Source organism: Triticum urartu, chromosome 6A (assembly GCF_056163025.1).
Source record: "Triticum urartu cultivar PI428250 chromosome 6A, HENAU_Tu73, whole genome shotgun sequence".
NCBI classification, from domain to species: Eukaryota; Viridiplantae; Streptophyta; class Magnoliopsida; order Poales; family Poaceae; genus Triticum; species Triticum urartu.
The window spans coordinates 565,950,863-565,971,865 of NC_141878.1; the positions used below are offsets into that span (position 1 = coordinate 565,950,863).

Sequence of the window (21,003 nt, forward strand, 5' to 3'; positions counted from 1 at the left end):
CTGGTGCAACTATCAGACGGTCCGTTCGCAAATAGTGCTTGGAGCACACTTCATGTCCGGGGTAAAAGAACTCTTGTTCTGGCTTTCAGTAGTCATTCAGAGCATTGCCGAACTTGCGTCGTTACCTTACTATAGGCGGCGTCCCCATGCCGATGTTCTAGCTTTCCTTGCTTGGTTTTCGCATCCACAATGAAAATTCTCGTCATGGATGTCTCTGGCCAGACACGGCGATGGTGAGGCAAGGGTGTTATCCCATCTTGAAGGTGTTGCTATGGACGAAGTCGACTTAGTTATAGATATATTTTGTGGCTTGTACTATGCGTGTTGATATTTGTGGTCTCCTTGCGTTGCATCAATTTAAATAATTTATGATTGTGTGCATCTGAGGATGCAAAGTCCGGAAGGTTACCCATCTTTTTCAAAAAATAAATAAACCAGGAAAAGGGTAGTTTGAAATGAGCGAAACCAAGTTGAAGCTTGCAAATGTTGCCTTACTTTCATGGAAGTGGATTTAGACCTGCACTTCTTCAATGGATGGATATGGCTCTGCACTTACTTTAGCTTTCTTTTTTCTTCGGACAGCCGTGAAGAAAATGCAAGCAGGGTTCTGAAGAAACGAATAGAACAAGGACGTAGGGTCAGCCAAAAAGCGATGTCAAGCTGTGGCAGTTGTGTTTCCGTCATCCATTGAACTATTCAATCAACTTGCTGCGTCATTACACCAACTAGTGATAAGCTTGGTTAAAGCAATGCGAACGTGACAGAGAGCAGAAACGCTATCGAACATGGTGGCTGATTTTATTTTATTTTCTGAAACGAGGCACAAGCTCTGCCTATTTCATTCAATAAGAAGATAAATATTTAACAAATTCGGTAACCAAAGATACAAACGAGATAGTACAAAATAATTTCTCACCCATTATGATATTTCTCAAATGTGTGAGCTCCTGGGTAGGGTCAGGTCTGAAGGAAGGTTATGGTCGATAGCCGGCAAGTTAAAGGGAATATGGACCCCTTCTTCCTTAGACTAGAGCGGTGGACGAGTAGTGAGGAGTAGCGTTGTAAAGAGACCTTTGTAAATTGGTGGTGGAGGCATTTTTTGCCTTCTTTAATATATGATATACACACTCGTGTATATTCGAGAAAAAAAAATGTGTGTCTCCCGCCTTCACCCATATATATAGCCGCCTCTTCTTTACCTTTTGGCATGATCACCGTTGACATTTTTTTCATATTGTTTCGAAAAGAAGGTTAACCCCCCGGCTTCTGCATTATTATGATGCAGACAGCCATTTTTAATTATTAAACAAAGTACATAACAAAGACAATTACGGCTGAAACATCACAAGATATAAAATAAACACATATGACTAAGTCTATTTTTATCTTGGAAGACTCGCACTGCGCTCATGGGAAAAACAGTTGGTGCGGCATGCGGCCAATATCACCCGCACTAACAGAGAGAAAGACGACATGAAGGGGCGGGGGTGGACAAGATAATTCTAGAAAGAGATCAAGTGGTATATGGGGTCCGTGGAGACACGTGCCAATAGACGGAGGCGGCAGACGCAAGCGATCAAATCTGTCGGTTGAAGGGAAGTGTTTCCCAAAAAAAAACAAGGAAATCAACCTTGATCACTAGTTGGCATGGCGAAATTCTACAACTATGCATGTTATATTGTCGGTGCTCCCACGTGCAAAAGCGATCTCTGTCAACTTCCGGGCTGCAGCTTCAGGGCCCATCTCGTCCTTCACAAATGCAACGACGTGCTGCAAAACCACACTTACTATATATGAGCACAAATTTGGCAACCGACAATGGATTTAAGTGCAAGATCAAATGAGTTGTGGGAAAGAAAATCATTTCTTGTCAAATGAAGAGAATAAGAGATAGTAACTTTGCACAAGTAAACAAATTGTAGATCGTAAAATGACATGTATATTAATTTTGATCGAATAAGGCTCAAACCAAATTGGTTTGCGTAACTGCGTTCTGACAATGGTTCACACTAGACATGTCAAGTTCAATACATCACATCCGCAAGTATGACATATACATGTCCCTATTTGTTGTAACTCATACTACTCACTTTGTTCCAAAATATTTGAAGTTCTACATTCGTTCTAAGTCAATCTTCCTTAAGTTGACCAGGTTTATAGAAAATTATGGTAAGATATACAATATTAAATATACATGGCATGTATGTTTATTTTCTAAAAATTCTAATGAAACTAATTTGGTGTTCTAGATATGAGGTAATATCACCAAGAGTCACATAACTTGCGCTGGGTGTTCAGTTTAGTGCTAGAACTTTGAAAATACGGATTTGTGGTTATCTAACTTGACCAAACGTTCAGATACAGTCGCAACACATGTATACAGACGCATTAGTATGTATGGACCCATCTGCAGCTGAGTGAGCGATGCATTTTTTCCAGAGAACACCCTTGTATTACTTTTTTTTTGAGAAAAGCCAAACACTGCAATGGATTTTTGCATGAAACCCTGTCAACTTTCTTTATTTGTGCAAAAGACAGACCACTGTACTGCTCATAAAAGAGCAAATTAACACAAAAACGTGGAAGCCAGGTTTCGAACACGCAACCAAAAATTATTAAACGAGTCGTTATAACTACTACACCATTCACGTTGTACTCTCTATAAAGGATAACAAAATCTATTGAACCAAGCGGTTGGTGGACCTTAAACAGGCAGCAGGTACTGCAACCTTTTTTGCACTCGCTATTTTCTTTAAGATAATTGTAAAACGCAGGTTATGCTCATATATTTGTGTGTTAAAAATATACATACAGACGATTATAAGTAAATAAAACATTTAAATATTGTTCTTGACTTACCATATACAATTATGATCTTAGTAATAAAAATAACATTTAAATATTCATGTATTATAAATATTGTAAACACCACTGAAATAACCTACTTTTAATTTGTTCATGTATTATTATTTTAAAATTTATATATACTTAAAAACATTTATGAATTTTAAAAATGTTTGTATAATTTCAAATAATACAAATATTTGTAAAATTACAATTCAAACATATTAATTTAATTACACGAATATTTCAATAATTGTACGCACATTTTTGTAGTCCAGTGTTTGTATAATTAAAATATTCCAAAACTTAAAATTTGAACTGCTGATATGGATATTCAATCTTGTCCAATATTGAAATTACATAATTTTTTAGGATACATTAAACATATTAATTAAAAAAATTAAACTGTTGATATGGATATTCAATGGTGTCATGAGTAAAAAAATCCATATTAACTTCACATTCTATTTTTTTGTACATTAAACATAATTATTCAATAAACATTTTAAATGTCCGTATTAACTAAACATTTTTTATACAATACACATGTTTATATTTAATTTTTTATTTACTAATCATTGTTTGTATGTATATTTGTAACACACAAATATTTGGGCATAACTTATTTCCTATGGTTTACAGTTTCTTTAAGAAAATAGCGTGTGCAAGTTAGAGGCTGGAGTATGTGCAGCCGTTTAAGCTCCACAATAGGCTTGGTTCAATAGATATAGTTATCCATTTTAGACAGTAGAACTGGACTCGTGTAGTGGCTGTAGCGGGGCTCGTTTGTTGATTGTTGGACGCGGGTGTTGGAGACCTAGTGTCCCCCCTTTTTTTGTTAATTTGCTCATTTATGAGCACTCCACAAAAAAAAATGTGACGCTGTTTCGTGCAAAAAGTCATCGCAACATTTGACTTTTTTCGCAAAAATAATAATACAAGGGTGTTTTGGGCAAAAATACATCACGCACTCACTGACAGCTGGGGTCGTACACACAAAATCCGTCCACATACGCGTGTTGTGACCGTATTTGCATGCTTGAGTCAAGTTAGATGACCACAAATCCGTATTTCCAAAGTTCTAACACCAAACTGAACATCCAACGCAAGTTCTATGACTCTTGGTGATATTAGCTCTCTAGATATTGACATCTTTTTCTACAGAGTGGACAAATCTAGAACTTCATTTTTTTTTGAACGGAGGGCAATATAGTTCCCCAAGAAAGTGCACTAGAGATTTTACTATTGCCAGCCATAGTGCAAAAACGGGAAGGTAAAATGTGTACGTAACCGTGTATGGAATTTGGTATTACTCGACATACTAACCTCATTTGACACCACGTCCCACAGGCCATCACTAGCCAAAATCAGATACTCCAATTCATCATCTATTTCTTGTTCCTGACAAATAATTTGCAAATGCTTGAGTAAATTGCCCTATGGCCAAGCGCATTCATGAAATCTATCAGGACCTAGGGCATTATTGTGTAATGGTCTGTTTGCAGTCGGTATACATAATAGCATGTTAATGTGTATTGCTTGATCACCTGAATCTCAGGCTCTGCAACAACAAACCGCTTCAACAAACGATCTCCAAATGACCGAGACATTGCAAGTACACCACCTACCCTCATGTTCCTGCAAACCAAACATTTGGCATTATCAGATAATAGATCTTTCAACAAACACGTGCTTGGTTTTCAACACAGTAAATCACCACATAACCAGTGTTAGGATTACCACTAAATGTAACAACTCCTCCAGCATTCTCAATCCGTTCCTGCTCATCACTTCTGTCTGGTTTGTGATCATCCGAGAGCGCAATAGCTGCAAAGAAGACAGACCGAACTGATTTACCAATATGTTATATGATCCTTATGTGTATTCCTATATCAACAGATACTGGTAGATAAGCTGCTCGTGCAATATAATCTTGCTTTCTTGCACAAATGTAATTTGCAAGCCAACCACGAAATTTAGGCAACAAGGTCATAGATGCATTATCCAATGAAATACTAACAGTGATAAAATGTTAGCCAACACAATTCCGATTCGGTCTTGGTGTTTTCCATATAGGCATTTTCAGGTGCTGTTTTATATGTATATGCATTTTCTCAAATACACTACCAGTTTACACCCTTGTACATACCTAAAAAAAGATACGTCCAGTACTCCATTTGACAGAGAAAAGTGAATGTAAAATTAACTAGCGTGCATTACTGACATGATACAAAATAAATACTAACTCTAATAACATATAAATTGCTCCATGACACACCATCTCGACGAGATTCATCGCAAATTTGAATAACACACCAGGATCATGATAATAAGTAATGTATGCAAACATTTATTACAATAACATATAATGCATGGTTAACACTAATTGGGATAAAAGTTTCGGAAAAAAAATCACACCTTTGCCCGCCTTCGATATTACAGCCCGTGAATCGCCAACATCTGCCACATAAAGATGGTTGCCAATCAAAATTGCGGTTGATGCAGTTGACCCGTCCTCTCTATGAATATTGGTTTCAGCATCCAAGAAATCTGAGTCAGTCTTCGTATAGCTCTCACCTGAGAATTACCATTAGTTAGTATGGCTGATTACCTACTAGATGCATTGAATGATTTTGAAATAACACTCATGAGTAGACATCATACTTATTGCTGTTTTTGTATCACTAATGAAAGCTGGATGTTTCAAGAGATTTTCAAATAAGTGCTCCTTGAGATACTCAGCGGCACATGAACCACCATGTCCTGTGATGACAAAAGAATTTTAGTCTGAACAATAAACGAGACAGAATGAAGTGCTCGAACAGTGAATTTCTCACCATCAAATACTCCAAAGAGGTTTATATGTTTAGCATCTATTTTAGATGATTTCATGTCGTAGAAGTCTTCCATACTTGCTCTTCTCCCTCTGAAGCTAGAATATCCGCAATGCAAGCTTCCATCCTCACTGCAACCACAGATGCTCGCAAGGGAAGAATTAAGGAATATTATAGATGAAGAATAGGCTTACAGTTGCCACATGCACTATCAAGGTTAAACAGCTCATATGGTTTGGTAATTGCTGGCAAGAGCATCTCCAAGTGGTGGTTTTATAACCTTATAGGTGCTTGATAGTGTCACAGTAACACACATCACCAAGCACCGCTTAAAAGAAAATACCAGTGTAGGTACAATTGTACAGATCACACTCTGAGTAAACTAACAACAAAAACTATGCATTGTATGTTCGTTTATTAAAATGGTTTATAGCAGTTTTTTCACACAAAAAGGCTCAGTGAGAGAGAGGGAGAGAGAAATAAAGACACAAGCAATTGATGCCCACACTATTGATCACATCCCAATTAACATCACACTCTTATCCATGGTAAAACATAGTACTAATTACAACATATTACATGAGATGTTTCTGCATTTCTCACCAAGTTAGATAATTTGGGGAACATCAATCGATGACTCAGAGGCATGACTAATTCAATAGGCAACCTTTGAAAAAGTTTATATAATCCAGTTTTAAGTATTTCTAACCTTTTCTTCTGATAACGTCATAGTGGTCGCACGGCCCACATGGTAATTTACTATGGTGTGCCAACAGTGATTGTGTCTACGGACCACCGTTGAAGCATGTTCTTGACACGAGGGATTTCTCTATAACCATGTCAGCAACTCAGCATACAATGCATCTACATATATACACCTAACAATCGCTACATTAGAGCATCTTGAACAGGCACCCCAAAACTACCTCACGCGCTAAAAACCAGCGTTTTTGTGCGCCGGAGGGAAAAAAAGCGCTCCAGCAGGCGTTGTAAAGTAGAGCGCGCTAAAAAAACTTCAGCGCACGGGTGTGCGCGCGGGCTGCGGGGCTGCAAATTTGAGGCACCGGATTGTGCGCGGGGGCTGCTGCAGGTGGGGCCGCCGCATTGGGCATCGTGTTTTTGTCATAGTTTTAAATAGCCCGCTATAGCCTTTTCAGCAGGGTGCCGCTAAATGGACTCATGTATAAATTTCCCGCTATAGCCTGCTATAGTCCGCTATAGCTCCGCTCTAGCTGATTTTGAGGTCCGCTGCTATTTGGCATAGCCCGCTATTTAAAACATTGCTTTTGTGCGTCTGGAAAACCTCCCGCGTGCAAAAACGCTATTTCGGCGCTGCAAAACTTTTTTATTAGCGCGTCGCGCTACCGCGCGTCTGTTGGAGATGCTCTTACAAGTTGCGGCAAAGAGCGACAACAAGTGAGGACTGAGGAGTGACAAGGAACCAAGCTACGTAATCTTTCCCAGTGACCATCTTACTTTTGTGGTACGAAAGTGCTTAGGTTGTTTCATCTACACCCCAGGGAAACAATGCCATTGTTAACTTAGCCTAGAACTAGAAGTACAGATTCTAGCATGCAAAGACCTAGAGAGTTGTAGCTAGGGTCATCCGAGAGAGCATGAGGTTACCTCTTCCAGCCGCCGCATATGTGCTCCTTCCCGTCCTCCTGCTCACTCTCCTTGGGCGCCGTCGCCACCGCCGTGGTCACATCCCCGGCTCCCCTTGCCGCCCAAGCGGACGATGATGCGTCGACCATCGTCTTGGTGGCCCACACGCGGAACCGGTGGTACTTCAGCGGGTGCCACCTGGCGATCTTCTTAAACCTCACTGGCCTAGGCGGCCGCGCAGCCATCGTTATCGCGGCAGCCGGTGGAGACGGCGAGCTCGAGGTGGAGGCCTCCTGGTCCTTCACGCCTCCGTCGGGCACCATCTAAATATCTTCAAACAGCCAACAATCAAGCTTCTCCGGTCTGGACTTGGGCGGTGGCCGGCGAGCGTGGGTAAGTTGTAGGGGGGCGAGTTGAACCGATGGAAAACGGAGGAGAGAGTCCGGGTGTGATTTCCTGGCTTTTTGGAAGAAAATCTTTTTGTAGGGGTTTTGGGAAGAAATCGAGTCCTTTTTTTTAGTAAAGGAATAAATCGAGTCCTTGGCTCTTTGTTCCCCCCCTCGATCGCGCTTGGACGAGCGGATGGGCTTGGCCTATCCGAATCCGATACATATTGCGATCGTGGAGACCCACTCGCCTACAAGTAAACAAGTCAACCTGAACAGAACACGCACACCCTCTCGCCATCGATCGCCGGCCGGTAGATTGAGATGGAGGGCTCAGCGTGCAAACCAGCGACCGCGGAGACGCCGGCGCCGATGGGCCCGGACGATGCCGACGAGGAGAGTTGCGTATGAGGCGAAGAAATTCGCTTCGCACGTTCGTGTCTGGGAATCTGCATGGGGCGAAACCTGCGGTTTCTTCACGGACTCGAGTGAGTTACCAACGAGTCAATCAATCAATCTCGTTTAACTAGCACTAACTATTCATCCATGCATGCTAGAACATCTTTATTTTCTGACATGCGCTTCACTTGCTTGCAGCGGCGCTAAGCTCCATGCAGTTTACACACTACACGCCCGGACACATATCATCCCAGGGAGCCGGGTCCAACCCGGCGACCTTGCAGGTCCTCTCCATCAAGCTCGTAAAAGTAGCCGGTGGCCTCCAGTGGCCATTGTTCGTTTACGGCATGGTTGCCGTCCGCGACGTCGCGGATCACAACCGCAACATTCTCTTCTCCCGTGGCAGGAGCGAGGCCCTGGAACTCACACAAGATGTAAGCATTGCTACAATCCTCATTTCTCTTTTCTTTCGAGATCTTGATTATTGCACAGGCTTCTCTTGTGTCAACCTCTCTGTTATTATTTCCTTTCTTGGGGGTACCTATATATCTTGCTTATTAATGGCGTGATTGATCGATGATGCTTGCAGGATCCTTTTTTTCCCTTGATTGGCCCGTCACGTGCCATTGTGTTTACTGACTTGGTTGACATTGAAATCCAACTAAAAGTAAAAGGTGGAGGCACAAAAGCGTCTCAAGATAAAGCATTGATAAATTATGTGTCCAACTATGGCGGTGCATATGGCCCTGGTGCATCTACACTTTCCGTTGAGAACTCTTTTTGCACGCTAGAGTTATGCTTGCAGACTGTCAAACGAACCGTCCAGGCCACTATCATGCTTGTCCAGGTCGTCAAACATGGGTCATGGCCTTTCAAATATGGTGGCCGAGTTGCTTGCTCCCCACTATCTGGGGAACTTATGTTCAATGATAGTGGATTCACTCATATCATTAATCCCTCGTCTAACCAAATTGTATTGCTTGATTCAAAAATTGAAGCAATGCCGGAGTGTTTTGATGGTTACCTATATCTATCGAGGCAAGTTGTTTCTGTAGAAATTGAAGGAGTGTTGGACATTGTCATACAAACCTACTCCAAATCTGGCGACATAGCGGCACATGGTCATATTCGTTTCAGGCCCAACTATTGCGGCATAAGCCAGGATAAATTTGCCCTTGGTGATGCTCAGGTATTGGTTACTGTTGCTTGGTCCCTCGTGGCTACGAGCAAGAGGGAAATTGTGGCAGAACGAAGCATTGTTTGAATACTAAGATATGATATTTGGCTGTGGAACACCAACCAAACCCTTACTCTGATTTCCATGTAATTTGTCCAGCTATTTGTACTTTAAGTTATACTGTGTGTAGTGCTTCAGTTTTCATTAATCAACATCATCATTGTCAATTAGTTGTGCATTGGTCCTCTTGTTGAATTTAATTCTGGTAGAATACTTGGTTTCATGAACGATTCATCATTCACTAGATAAGAGGCGTGGGTGAACCCTTATCACAAAAGTATGGGCAAAACTTTTACAGCAGAATACATTTGGGCATAAGCTTCCTAGTCATTTATACCACGAAATTATCCACGACAATTTGCACAGATTTTGTGCCACTCAACCTCTACTGTAAATAGGGTGTGTGAACTGTGATACAACCATGTGTTGCACTAACAGATCAATCAATCAATCTTGTTTAACCAGAAGTGTTCATGTTATGTCAGATCGCCGTTGTATAAAGCAAAAGGGAAGGGCTTGGTTATCTAGTAGTATAGTTCATGCATGCTAGAACATTCATCACACATCCTAAATATCACACAGAGATTTGTGTTCCTTCCAATCAGTCTTTTTCTATCGGTGCAACCATTTTTAGCTCCCGACGATTTATCATTTTATTTTATTTTATTAGGGAAAAGGCCCAAGTTCATACATTAAATAAGTCAGGCCCTACAAGACCTTCCTTCCAAGAGTATGAATTGTAGAAAAATCTTGAAGAAATCAGTGTCGTCTTACTTTTCCATCCACCTGCAGCGAGCTATAAGCGGAGCTTGTTCTGCCTACGGGTCTTCATCTTATCGGAGCAACGTTGATGAAACCTATAACTGGTAGAAGCAGCGGATATGAAGTCATCGACATAGACTAGAAGATGTCGTGACCAGGATATGAAAAGTTCATCTTCTGAGCAAAGATACCACAGGGGAGGGCCAGATGAAAATCCCAATTCAGGCTAGAGGGAGGAAGGGGACACAAACCTCACAAGTTTCCTAATGAAAACATATGAAGTTGAGCTTCATCGAATGGAGAAGGACCTGGGGAAGAAAAACACCTCGCGATGCCATCCCCATCGCATGACATCCCCGCCATGGACGGATGCTAATCACGCAAGACCAAATGGCCGATGATCGATATCGTCCCAAACTCGTCCACAACCCACTGAGGAAGATCATAGGCATGGGAAAAGCCGAGAAACTATTATTCTCATCGTTGCTGCTGCACCAACTTAATTGGTATAAAAAAAACTCAAAACCCCTACTGGGCGCGAACCGAACTCACAAATCTAGGGTTTTAGCACCCTTCTACCAACATAGTGGTCCATGGAAGGTAGGGAACTTGCGGCGGCACAGGTGGGTGGAGGGGGGGGGGGGGGTACAGTTACCTCCTTACCCCCTACTATTGAACCCGAGAAAAAAATGATTCGTTGGTGTGCAACTAAAAACAGATCTATTGGCACGGTGTGATGAGATCATTTATCATTTATATGATTTTGTTTTGCGATTAAAATCATGTCAATCGGTGTGGTGTGCTGGGAAGGACGTGTGAAACGATGTACATACAGGTCCTTTGCCTTTTAGAAATAATAGTACCATGTAAGCTTCTTTCGGTTGTCCACAACTACCGTACTTTGGCAACATATATCCACACTGTTGTGAAATTCTACAAGTGATTTAGAGTAAAAGTAAGTTCCCTAGCTTGGTGGCATTTCCTTTTTCGAAAAGATTAGATCTATTATAAAGATTCACCTGAAGTACAAAACACCTCAAACATAATTAAAATTTCATTGAGGTTCATGGACCACCGAACGATCATTGCCGCCGCTAGTAGCTTGGTAGCATTTGATCACCACTTCCATGGTGTCTGATGTCATTCCCACACTCATATGTAGGTGATAGGGTCATGGAAAGTGAAAGCAACAACACATAATCGACTTTGATCCAATGATGCTTCTCTAGTACCCTGTCACGAGCTTCGGGCTAAACACTCTATAGGCGATGTTTATTTTTCTTAGTAGTGCTAGGTCCGGCCCTAATTATTTATACTTGGTGATGGAAATGTTTTCCCTCATTACCTTGTTGGAGGTTTTGCTTGGAGTTTTCGGACTTGATCCTCAAGGTGAAAACCATCGATCTAGCCTTCGGTGGTTGCATCCGACGAGCGCGCCGTTCCCTTCCTTGAGGTGGTTCTTTTGAAGAATATTCTCGTAGTATTTTGTGTTGTCATGATATGGCTGGTGCCAATGATTCTTGTTGTATTGTTTCATCAATCGTCGTTTTTATCATTTTGGGATTTTTGTCGTTTGCCCAGGAAAACTTTGATTTTGTATGACTTTGCTCTTTGTACGCCTAACCATATATGTGTTTCCGTTGGTATTGGTTGTGTCCATCCTAATCACACAACGGTAGGGTATCTTTTTTTTGAAGTTAAAGGTAGGGTATCTAAACATTATGTTTTTATTCACTTGATGTTCTGTAAGTCAATAAACAACGCCCCTTACTGGAAATCCATTTTGCTAGCATTTAGTCTAAGTGCAGGGTTTACTAGAGCATCTACAACCGCAATTGCCTAATTCCGACCCCGAAACACACGCGAACAATGACCGGACAACAAACAAAAATTTGATTCCACAACCACAGACACGATTTCGAAATCACCAAATCCATATTATTACATGCAACGAAAAACCTAATCTAAGCGGATCTCGGCCGGCTCCGCTATGCCCATGTCCGACGGCCGGCCAGCCCTCAGAGTGTTGGCCCGGTCGATAATGAGGTAGAGTAAGACATGAGACACTAGCTGGATCATGGGAGGAAGTGTGGGCTACTTTTTTGGGCCACGTCATAGGTGGGCTACGTGGAAGGGAGAACCGATCGTACGTCGGGAGGAGGTCGAACCGTGTAAATTGATTCAAATCGGAGATGGAGTACTCCGTCCAAGTTTAGAAAAGGAACGGGAGTCAATCTCAACCGTGTAACCTGCAGGACTCCGAATCCGATTACGGTTCCGGTCGAGGAGAACCTAGCTGGCACATATAAGTACGTACGTACGAGTCAATTATCAAACTGACCCCAAACACGCCCTCTCACCAGCGCCGTCGCCGTCCCTTGAGTCTTCTGCCTATTTAGATGGAGGGATCAGCCGGCAGATCAACGAGCACGGAGACGCAGGCGCCCAAGGAATCAGAGACGTTGGCACCGATGGGTCGGGATGGTAGCCACGAGGAGCAGGTGACGCGGAGTGACTCTGAATTCAAATCAGAGGTGGGGGCAGAGTCAGTGAAGTGTTCGGATACCAACGAGGGGATGTCCATGGTCAAATCAGACAAGTTGATACTCGAACCTGCAGAGCCCAGCACCACCAATGCAATGACCAGATTGGAACAGTACTCCGTCCAAGATGACACCGATCATGACAAGATGGACATAGGCAAATCAGGCACACTATTGACCATGGAGGCCAAGGAGAAGGCCGCTGAGGAGATGGCTCACGAGGCCGAGATGTTCGCTTGGTACATTGAGGGTTGGGAATCGGAATGGGGTAAAACCCGCGGTTCCTTCACAGACCAAAGTGAGCAACTAACCCCATCCCTTTTTCCTTGGAACTTCAGCAAGGGATCGATTTACTTAATTTGCTGCTTAATTACTTATAAAGTGGTACTTCATGCATGTTAATTACTAGAGAACATTTAATTTCTAACACACGCCTCACTTGCTTGTGTGCTGCATGCAGCGGTGCTGAGTTCCACGTGTTTTGTACACTACACACCTGGACGCATGCCACACATCCGTAGAGGGTCTACCCCGGACACCTTGCAGGTCTTCTCCATCAAGCTTGCAGAAATAACCGGTGGCCTCCGATGGCCATTGTCTGTGTACGGCGTGGTCGCCGCCCGAGGCACCGTGGTCTCTTCGGCGGCGGCCGCTGCTGCGCCGGGTCCTGCTTCTGCGCGTGCGGCACCTCTGCCCCGGGCGGTTCCGCCGCCGCATCGTGCTGCTCCTCCGCCGCCTCGGGCGGCGCCTCCACCACCTGCTCGGGCCCTGTCCCCGCCGCCACAGCCTAGGGCTGACCCGCCGCCTCTGCCTAGGGCTGAGCCGAGGCCGTGGCCGAGGCAAATGGCGGCCGGCCGCGGTGGCCCTGGCCAAGGTCCGCTCGGCCGTGGGGTTGGGGCGTCGCCGGGAGATAACCGGAATCCCCCGCGTGGCCAGTGGGGAGATAACGGTTACGACGCCTACGGTGCTGGTTTGCATCGGGGATCTTCGTCCTCCGGCGGGGGCCGTGGCTATGCTTGGACGGACGACGGCACTGCCAACCGGGGCTTTGAGGGTCCGCCCGGTAACTTCGTGGAGGGGGCGGTTTCTCCTAATAACCGCCCCTTCCGGGGCCGATTCCGCGGAGGTCGGGGTGGGCACAGACGTAACTACCCGCCTAGGAATCCGAAGGCTACGGTTGAGACTGAGGTGGTGGCCGACGAAAGTTTGGTTCTACCGCAGGTGGCTGAGATGGTGGCTGAAGTCACATTGCCGGAAACCATGCAGACTGGTGATTCGGCTTCTGAGCATGGTACGGACAGATCAGAGGCTGAAAAGTTGTCCAAGTGGGCGGCTAAGAAGAAGAAGCTTAATTGTTTTCGATGTGGTGACACGGGACACTTTATGGCGGAGTGCACTGCGGAATTATGTGACCTGTGCCGGAAACCGAAGCATGCTGCTGCTGAGTGCCCTCTTATGCTTGGGCCTAAGCCGACTGTTCAGATATACGGGGTCTGCTGCTCGGAGTTGATGTTCTTCGAGTCTCCCAGTGTGGCACCTCTGGCACCAGCGGTAGAGACTTCTTTTCCAGGGGTGGTGAAAATAGTTCACGGACCGTTGACCGAGGCGCAAATCATTCAGCAGCTGCGGGAACTCGCTCCGGGTAACTTTCAGTGGTCGTTACTCAAGCTTAATGATACGTCTTACAAAGTTGATTTTCCGACTAAAGAGGATCAGGTGCGAATCCTCAAGTTTGGTATGAGCAGGGTCACAGGCACTAGTTTTGTGTTGCAGTTTGATGAGTGGAAGAAGAAGGAGCCACAGGGCATGCCTTTGAGGCAGATTTGGGTTCGTTTCTCCGGGGCGCCATCCGATCCCTTGGATAGCTTCTTGGTGACGTGGAGTTTGGGGTCTTTGATCGGCAAGACTGAACAGGTGGATATGCCATTCACTAGGGCCAACGGAGTGGCGCGTTTACTCGTCAGTGTGGCTAATATTGAGTTCTTGCCGAATGTGGTGCCTTGGACGTACGATGGTGTTATGTATCAGCTGGACGTTCTGTATGAGGATCCTAATTTGTTCGACGAGTTTGAGGATGACAACCCTATGGACACGACCGAGGGAGGAGGTGCCCCGGGAAACCAGGATGATTCGGCTTTGGGTGATGATAACGGGGCCAAGGGTCCGGTAGGTCCATCTGAGTCTACTGATATTGCGCCTGCTAGTTCTTCTGGGGTGGCTCCGACGTCCACGTTGCAGATTGGGTCCTTGGGACCTTTCTCTGCTCCGCCTCGCCTTCGGGGTGTTTCTCCGGGTTCCGTGGATCCCGTGGCTCCTCTTTGTGCGCTTGCGGTTGAGGTGGGAGATCCCGAGGGGCAGGCGGCCCTTCCCATATCTCCTACTTCGCTGTTGCCTTCTGTGGATGGTGCAGCGCTTGCGGTCGTGGCTACAGGTGATGGGCAGGAGGCCCGGTCTCCTGTGATGCCGTTGACGCCGGCGCCCCCTGAGGACTCGGCGCTCTTCTCCACATCGCCGCGCGCGGGAGGAGGGGTGGCCGTGCAGGTGGCCGCCGGCCCTCTTTTCCCCGCTGCGGTGGTCGGGTCAGGTGGTGTGTCCATCTCCCCGGCTCCCTCTCCGGAGCGCCGTGCGCAGGTCTCCCCCGCTCCTGCTGTCGGCAGATCGCCCGTGGACAGGACGCGGGTGTCGTCGCCGTGTTGTTCTCCTGCCCCGGTGGCTAAGGCCCGGGGTGCCGCTACTGGGGGATGGGCAGGAGGCCTTTCCTCTAGCAGAGCTTCACGCGAGGAGGTCATCGCCTTTGGCGGTATCCCGGACCCAGTTTCTCAGGGGAGGCGGGTCAGCGGGAGGCTGCAGGAGCAGCCGGACGTTGATGATATGCAGCTGAGGTCTGCTTTGAGAGCTGCCAAGCTGCGCGACGTCGAATCCTCCACTGGTATGTTGGTTAATCAGTCCAATTTCATTTTGCATTTTACTGATGCTGAAATTATTCATAATGCAAATCAAATAGGAGTTTCACTTGGTAACAATGAGTTAGAGGTCTCTAGGTCGGTTAATGACATTCTTGATTTGGAAGCTGATCGTGCGGTAGATATGATCCGTCACATTGCTGCTGTTAAACCTATGAACGACTCGGAGATAGATGCACTGGGGGTTAGGGTTCTTGATGGCCTGTGTGCCGATCTTGACCCTGCACTACCCGAGACGGAGGAAGATACCATTCCTGAGGTGCCTCTCTATGTAGATGAGCCCGAGGAGCAGAGATTACCTGTGCTGACCAGGCTGATGGTCACATTAAGCCAAAGCGGACGTGGAAACGGAAGGTTTATCCAGTCTCGGCTGCACGTAGGAGTGCTAGGATCCGCACTGCAAAAAAATTTCATGATGAGTTATGAGAGGCATTTTCTGGAATAGCAGAGGTCTTAGAGACTTGGCTAAAAGAAGATTTCTAGCGGAGGCTTCTCTTGAGCATCGTTTAGATTTTATTGCTTTGTCTGAGACTGGAAGAAGCAACTTCACTTCTCAATTTCTTGCCACTTTGTCCAGGGGGGTAGAGTTTGATTGGCATTGCCTCCCCCCTCGAGGAAGATCCGGTGGGGTTTTACTTGCGGTTAAGTGCGAAACGTTGGAAGTCCGGAGTGTAGTTTTGGGGGATTTTGCCGTCAAGTTCCGAGTTCGAACTAAGGCAGATGGGTTTGATTGGGCTTTGGTGGTGGTGTACGGAGCTGCGCAACCAGAGCTCAAGCCAGACTTTTTGGCGGATCTGGTTCGTATTTGTGGTAACGAACAGCTACCCCTCTTAGTGGGGGGGGGGGATTTCAACATTATTCGTAGGAAGGAGGAGAAGAATAATGACAATTTTGACGGCCGATGGTCGTTTATGTTCAGCACTATTATCGAAAGTTTGGATCTCAGAGAGATAGAGCTTTCGGGTAGGAAATTCACTTGGGCTAATTCGTTACCGGTCCCGACGTTTGAGAAACTTGACCGTGTCTTAGCAAGTGTCGAGTGGGAACAGAAGTTTCCTCTGGTAACCGTGCAGGCATTGACAAGGGGTGTCTCTGACCATACACCGTTACTAGTCGATTCAGGGGTTCAAACGTTTGTGGGAAACAAGAACATTTTCTCGTTTGAACTTGCCTGGTTTGAAAGAGAATGTTTCATTGAGTTGTTAGCTCGGGAGTGGGCTAAAGACTCAGGAGGAAGGACGCCTATCGAGCGATGGCAATGTAAGATTCGTCATCTCCGAAGGTTCCTTCGAGGATGGGCTAAGCATACGCATGGTATTTATAAGGCGGAGAAGGAGAGACTTCTTCTACTTATTCAAAACCTTGAAGTTAAAGCTGAAACTTCTATCTTAGATTCCAGTGAGTTGGAAACAAAGATAGAGGCGGAGATGCGTCTTAAACAGCTTCTTCGCGAGGAGGAATTGAAGTGGGCGTTGCGAGCTAAGGTTCGCAAGATAGTACAAGGAGAGGACAATACTCAATTCTTTCATATGATTGCTAATGGGAAGCATCGTAAAAAGAGAATTTTTCAGTTAGAACAAGATGAAGGGACGATAGTTGGTCAAGACAATCTGAAAGTCTATATTACCAATTATTATAAGCAGTTGTTTGGTCCTCCGGAAGAGAATTTTGTGTCTTTAGATGAGTCTAGGGTTCAGGATGTTCCTCAACTTGAGACTGCCGAGAATGAGCTCCTGACTGCTCCTTTCTCTGAGAAAGAGGTGTTTGAAGCCATTGCACAGATGGAGAATAATAAGGCTCCAGGACCGGATGGGTTTCCAGCGGAGTTCTACAAAAAGTGCTGGCACTTTATTAAGGGTGATTTGTTGCCCATGTTCCACGAGTTTTTTGAGGGATGGCTTCAGTTGTTTAAGCTGAATTTTGGAACGATAACTCTTCTTCCTAAGAAGACAGACGCGGTTTGCATTGAGCAGTTCAGACCCATATGTCTGCTTAATGTGAGTTTCAAAATCTTCACCAAGGTCGGGACGAACAGACTTACGCAGATTGCGCACTCTGTGGTTCATCCGTCCCAGACTGCTTTCATGCCTGATCGAAACATCCTTGAAGGGGTTGTTGTCTTGCATGAAACGCTCCATGAACTCCACTCAAAAAAACTTGATGGCGTAGTTTTTAAAGTGGATTTTGAAAAAGCATATGATAAAGTTAAATGGCCTTTCCTTCAACAAGCTTTGCGTATGAAAGGTTTTGATCCGGCCTGGAGAAACCAGATTGATTCCTTTACACAAAAAGGGAGTGTAGGGATTAAAGTGAATAACGACATAGGTCACTATTTCCGAACACACAAGGGGCTAAGGCAAGGAGACCCGATGTCACCGATCCTGTTTAATATAGTGGCTGATATGCTCACTATCTTAATAGGTCGGGCCAAGGATGCAGGGCAGGTAGGTGGCCTGGTCCCACATCTAGTTGACGGAGGGATTTCCATTCTTCAGTATGCTGATGATACAATCATCTTTATGGAGCACGACTTGGCGAAAGCAAGAAACATGAAGCTGCTATTATGCTTATTTGAACAACTATCTGGCCTCAAAATTAACTTTCACAAGAGCGAATTGTTTTGCTTTGGAAGAGCAAAGGAGGGCCAGGACACGTATAAACAATTGTTCGGATGTGAATTGGGTTCCTTACCGTTTACGTACTTAGGTATACCCATTCATCATCGTAAGCTGACTAACAGTGAGTGGAAATGCATCGAGGATCGCTTTGAAAAGAAACTGAGCTGTTGGAAAGGAAAGCTCATGTCATACGGAGGACGATTGATTCTGATTAATTCGGTCCTTACCAGTATGCCTATGTTTCTCTTATCCTTTTTCCAGGTTCCGGTGGGAGTCAGGAAAAGGTTAGATTTCTACCGATCTCGGTTCTTTTGGCAGAATGACGACCTCAAACGAAAGTATAGACTTGCTAAGTGGGATATAATATGTAGGCCGAAGGACCAAGGGGGTCTAGGCATTGAAAATTTGGAAGTTAAAAACATATGTCTCCTTAGCAAATGGCTTTTTAAACTTTCGTCTGAGACGGAAGCTACTTGGGTTCAGATTTTGCGTAATAAGTATCTTTATGCTAAAACCCTGGCCCAGGTAAATGTGAGGCCTTCCGACTCACCCTTTTGGAAGGGTTTGATGAGAGTCAAACAACTTTTTTTCAACAAGTCAAAATTTATTGTTGGGAATGGAGCCACTGCGAGATTTTGGGAGGATACGTGGCTTGGGGAGACTCCCCTTGCACTTCAATATCCTACTTTGTACAATATTGTGCGACGTAGAGAAGCCTACGTTGCATCTGTTCTACAATCCACTCCCCTCAATATTAGTTTTCGGAGGACGCTAGTCGGAAATCGTTGGGAGGCTTGGCTCCACCTTGTTAGACGTTTAATGGAGGTTCGGCTGAACCAGCAACCAGATCAATTGCGTTGGAAACTTACTAAGACCGGTGCGTTCTCGGTTAAGTCTATGTATCTGGATGTCATTAACCCTAGCGTTGTCCCTTCCTCGATTCACGTTTGGAAAGTAAAGGTTCCCTTACGCATCAAAGTGTTTATGTGGTTTGTGCATAAACAGGTCATTTTGACTAAGGATAACCTGGCAAAACGCAACTGGATGGGCTCATCTAGGTGTAGCTTTTGCAATAATAATGAAAACATCAAACACCTCTTTCTCGATTGTCCGTTGGCTAAGATTTTGTGGCGGTCAATTCATATTGCGTTTAATATTAATCAGTCCACCTCTATCAACATGTTATTTGGACCATGGCTTGATGGGGTTGATTCCGATACTGCAAGACACATTCGTGTTGGCGTTTGTGCTTTACTTTGGGCAGTATGGAACTGCAGAAATGATTTAGTATTTAACAGATCAACAAACATTCACTTTTTGCAGGTGATCTTCAGGGCCACGGCATTCATCCGTATGTGGTCGCTACTCACTCCGACGGAGGCCAGGGAGCGTTTGGTTACTGCGTCTACCCGATGGGAGATGGTAGCGCGGGATATTTTCAACCGGTTTGGATGGCGGTCATGTAATAGGATAGGCATGTAGTGCTCCTATTGTGTTTGCCAGCCGGTTGTGGCTTAGGATTTCAGCTCTTTCGAGCTTTTGCTTTTTTGTCGCACATCGATACTTGGAGACTTTGTTACTGGATTCTATTTTTAATAATATGAGCCATATGCATTTTTCTGATGCAGAGGATGGAGTAAACCCCTTTTTTGAAAAAAAAACAACCGCAATCTTATCTTCTCTTGCGATAGGAGCCATGCCCAAGAACTGAAACAAGATGTGCGTATATGCTACTATCTTTTTATTTTATTTCAAAGATCTTGTGCATGCATGGCGTCGATTAATAGTGTTAAACTGATGATGCTTGCAGGATCCTTTTTTGCACTTGATTGGCCCGTCCCGTGCAATTGTGTTTGAGGACATGCTCGACTTCGAAATCCAATTAAAAGTGAAAGGTACAACCCAGTCTGAAGATGAAGCACTGATCAGACATGTATGCAGTTACGCGGGAGGAGGATATGGTCCTGGTGTAACTATTAAGAACTGTTTCTGCTCGCTGGAGTTATGCCTGCAGCGAGTTACTCGATCGGTCCAGGCCAGTATTGTGAGTGTCCAGGTTGTGAAAGGGTCATGGCCCTTTGAATATGGCGGACGAGTTGCTTGCTACTCGCTGTCAGGAGAATTTGTGCCCACGGATAGGGGAGTTGTCCGTGCTATTGATCCCTCGTCCAGCCAAATTGTGCTGCATGATTCAAAAGATGGAGCGGAACTGAAAGGTTTCCATGGTTATGTGCATCTTTCGAGGCGGGTTGTTTCGGTAGGAATTAGAGGAATGTTGGATGTTGAGATGCAAGCCTACTCCAAATCTGATGATACCGCTACACGAGGTCATGTCAGTTTCCTGCCCAAACTTTGCAACATAAGCCATGAGAAATGTGACCTAGATGGCGCTGAGGTAGTGGTTACTGTTGCTTGGTCTCTTGTCCCTACGGACAAGCGGGACATCATGGCAGAGGGATGGAGCGGCGCGAAGGTTATTTGAAGCTTGCGGGTGGAAGATCAATAGTGGGGAAGGCAAAAAGGAGTGGCAAAATTAAGAGAACACCAACTGATTTCCATGTAGTTTATTGGAGTTTGATATAATTTATGTACTCCCTCCTTTTTTGTTTACTCTGTATATTAGTTTTACCTTAACTCAAACTTTGTAAATTTTGATCAAGTTTATTATTGAAAATATATTAGCATCTACAATAGTAAATCAACACCAATATTAGATTCATCATTGAATATATTTTCACATAATTAAAAGAGGACGCGCGCATGCTGTGTATGTAAGTGGTAATTAAGTAGTCATGAACGTTCACAAATCAAA

The 21,003-nt window shown here is 44.8% G+C and overlaps 3 protein-coding genes across 3 annotated transcripts; 2 read left to right on the forward strand and 1 right to left on the reverse strand.

Annotated features, from left to right (window-relative positions):
• Positions 1 to 1,638: 1,638 nt before the first annotated feature.
• Positions 1,639 to 7,606, reverse strand: LOC125516951 (putative protein phosphatase 2C 7). Its single transcript, XM_087530804.1, has 8 exons — positions 7,305 to 7,606; positions 5,682 to 5,809; positions 5,509 to 5,607; positions 5,263 to 5,421; positions 4,570 to 4,671; positions 4,392 to 4,468; positions 4,171 to 4,245; positions 1,639 to 1,770 (listed from the first exon to the last, which is right to left on the reverse strand). The coding sequence occupies exons 1-8, from the start codon at positions 7,604 to 7,606 to the stop codon at positions 1,639 to 1,641; spliced, it is 1,074 nt and encodes a 357-aa protein (XP_087386930.1).
• A 448-nt stretch (positions 7,607 to 8,054) lies between these two features.
• LOC125516952 (uncharacterized) lies at positions 8,055 to 9,332 on the forward strand. Its single transcript, XM_048682206.2, has 3 exons — positions 8,055 to 8,157; positions 8,267 to 8,502; positions 8,658 to 9,332. The coding sequence occupies exons 1-3, from the start codon at positions 8,055 to 8,057 to the stop codon at positions 9,330 to 9,332; spliced, it is 1,014 nt and encodes a 337-aa protein (XP_048538163.2).
• Positions 9,333 to 12,466: 3,134 nt separating this feature from the next.
• LOC125516953 (uncharacterized) lies at positions 12,467 to 20,673 on the forward strand. The gene is made up of 4 exons (XM_048682207.2): positions 12,467 to 12,908; positions 13,071 to 13,244; positions 19,849 to 19,910; positions 20,002 to 20,673. The coding sequence occupies exons 1-4, from the start codon at positions 12,467 to 12,469 to the stop codon at positions 20,671 to 20,673; spliced, it is 1,350 nt and encodes a 449-aa protein (XP_048538164.2).
• Positions 20,674 to 21,003: the final 330 nt, after the last annotated feature.

Excerpts from the sequence above, each read along its gene's own strand:
- LOC125516951 (XM_087530804.1), bottom strand. The coding sequence starts at position 7,606 with ATGGTGCCCGACGGAGGCGTGAAGGACCAGGAGGCCTCCACCTCGAGC. Across the intron at positions 5,608-5,681 it reads CCTCTTTGGAGTATTTGATG|GACATGGTGGTTCATGTGCC; the intron begins GTGAGAAATTCA and ends TTGTCATCACAG. Across the intron at positions 5,422-5,508 it reads TGATACAAAAACAGCAATAA|GTGAGAGCTATACGAAGACT; the intron begins GTATGATGTCTA and ends GGTAATTCTCAG.
- LOC125516952 (XM_048682206.2), top strand. The coding sequence starts at position 8,055 with ATGCCGACGAGGAGAGTTGCGTATGAGGCGAAGAAATTCGCTTCGCAC. Across the intron at positions 8,158-8,266 it reads CGGTTTCTTCACGGACTCGA|CGGCGCTAAGCTCCATGCAG; the intron begins GTGAGTTACCAA and ends ACTTGCTTGCAG. Across the intron at positions 8,503-8,657 it reads CCCTGGAACTCACACAAGAT|GATCCTTTTTTTCCCTTGAT; the intron begins GTAAGCATTGCT and ends TGATGCTTGCAG.
- LOC125516953 (XM_048682207.2), top strand. The coding sequence starts at position 12,467 with ATGGAGGGATCAGCCGGCAGATCAACGAGCACGGAGACGCAGGCGCCC. Across the intron at positions 12,909-13,070 it reads CGGTTCCTTCACAGACCAAA|CGGTGCTGAGTTCCACGTGT; the intron begins GTGAGCAACTAA and ends TGCTGCATGCAG. Across the intron at positions 13,245-19,848 it reads CGCCGCCCGAGGCACCGTGG|AAAACAACCGCAATCTTATC; the intron begins TCTCTTCGGCGG and ends TTTTTTGAAAAA.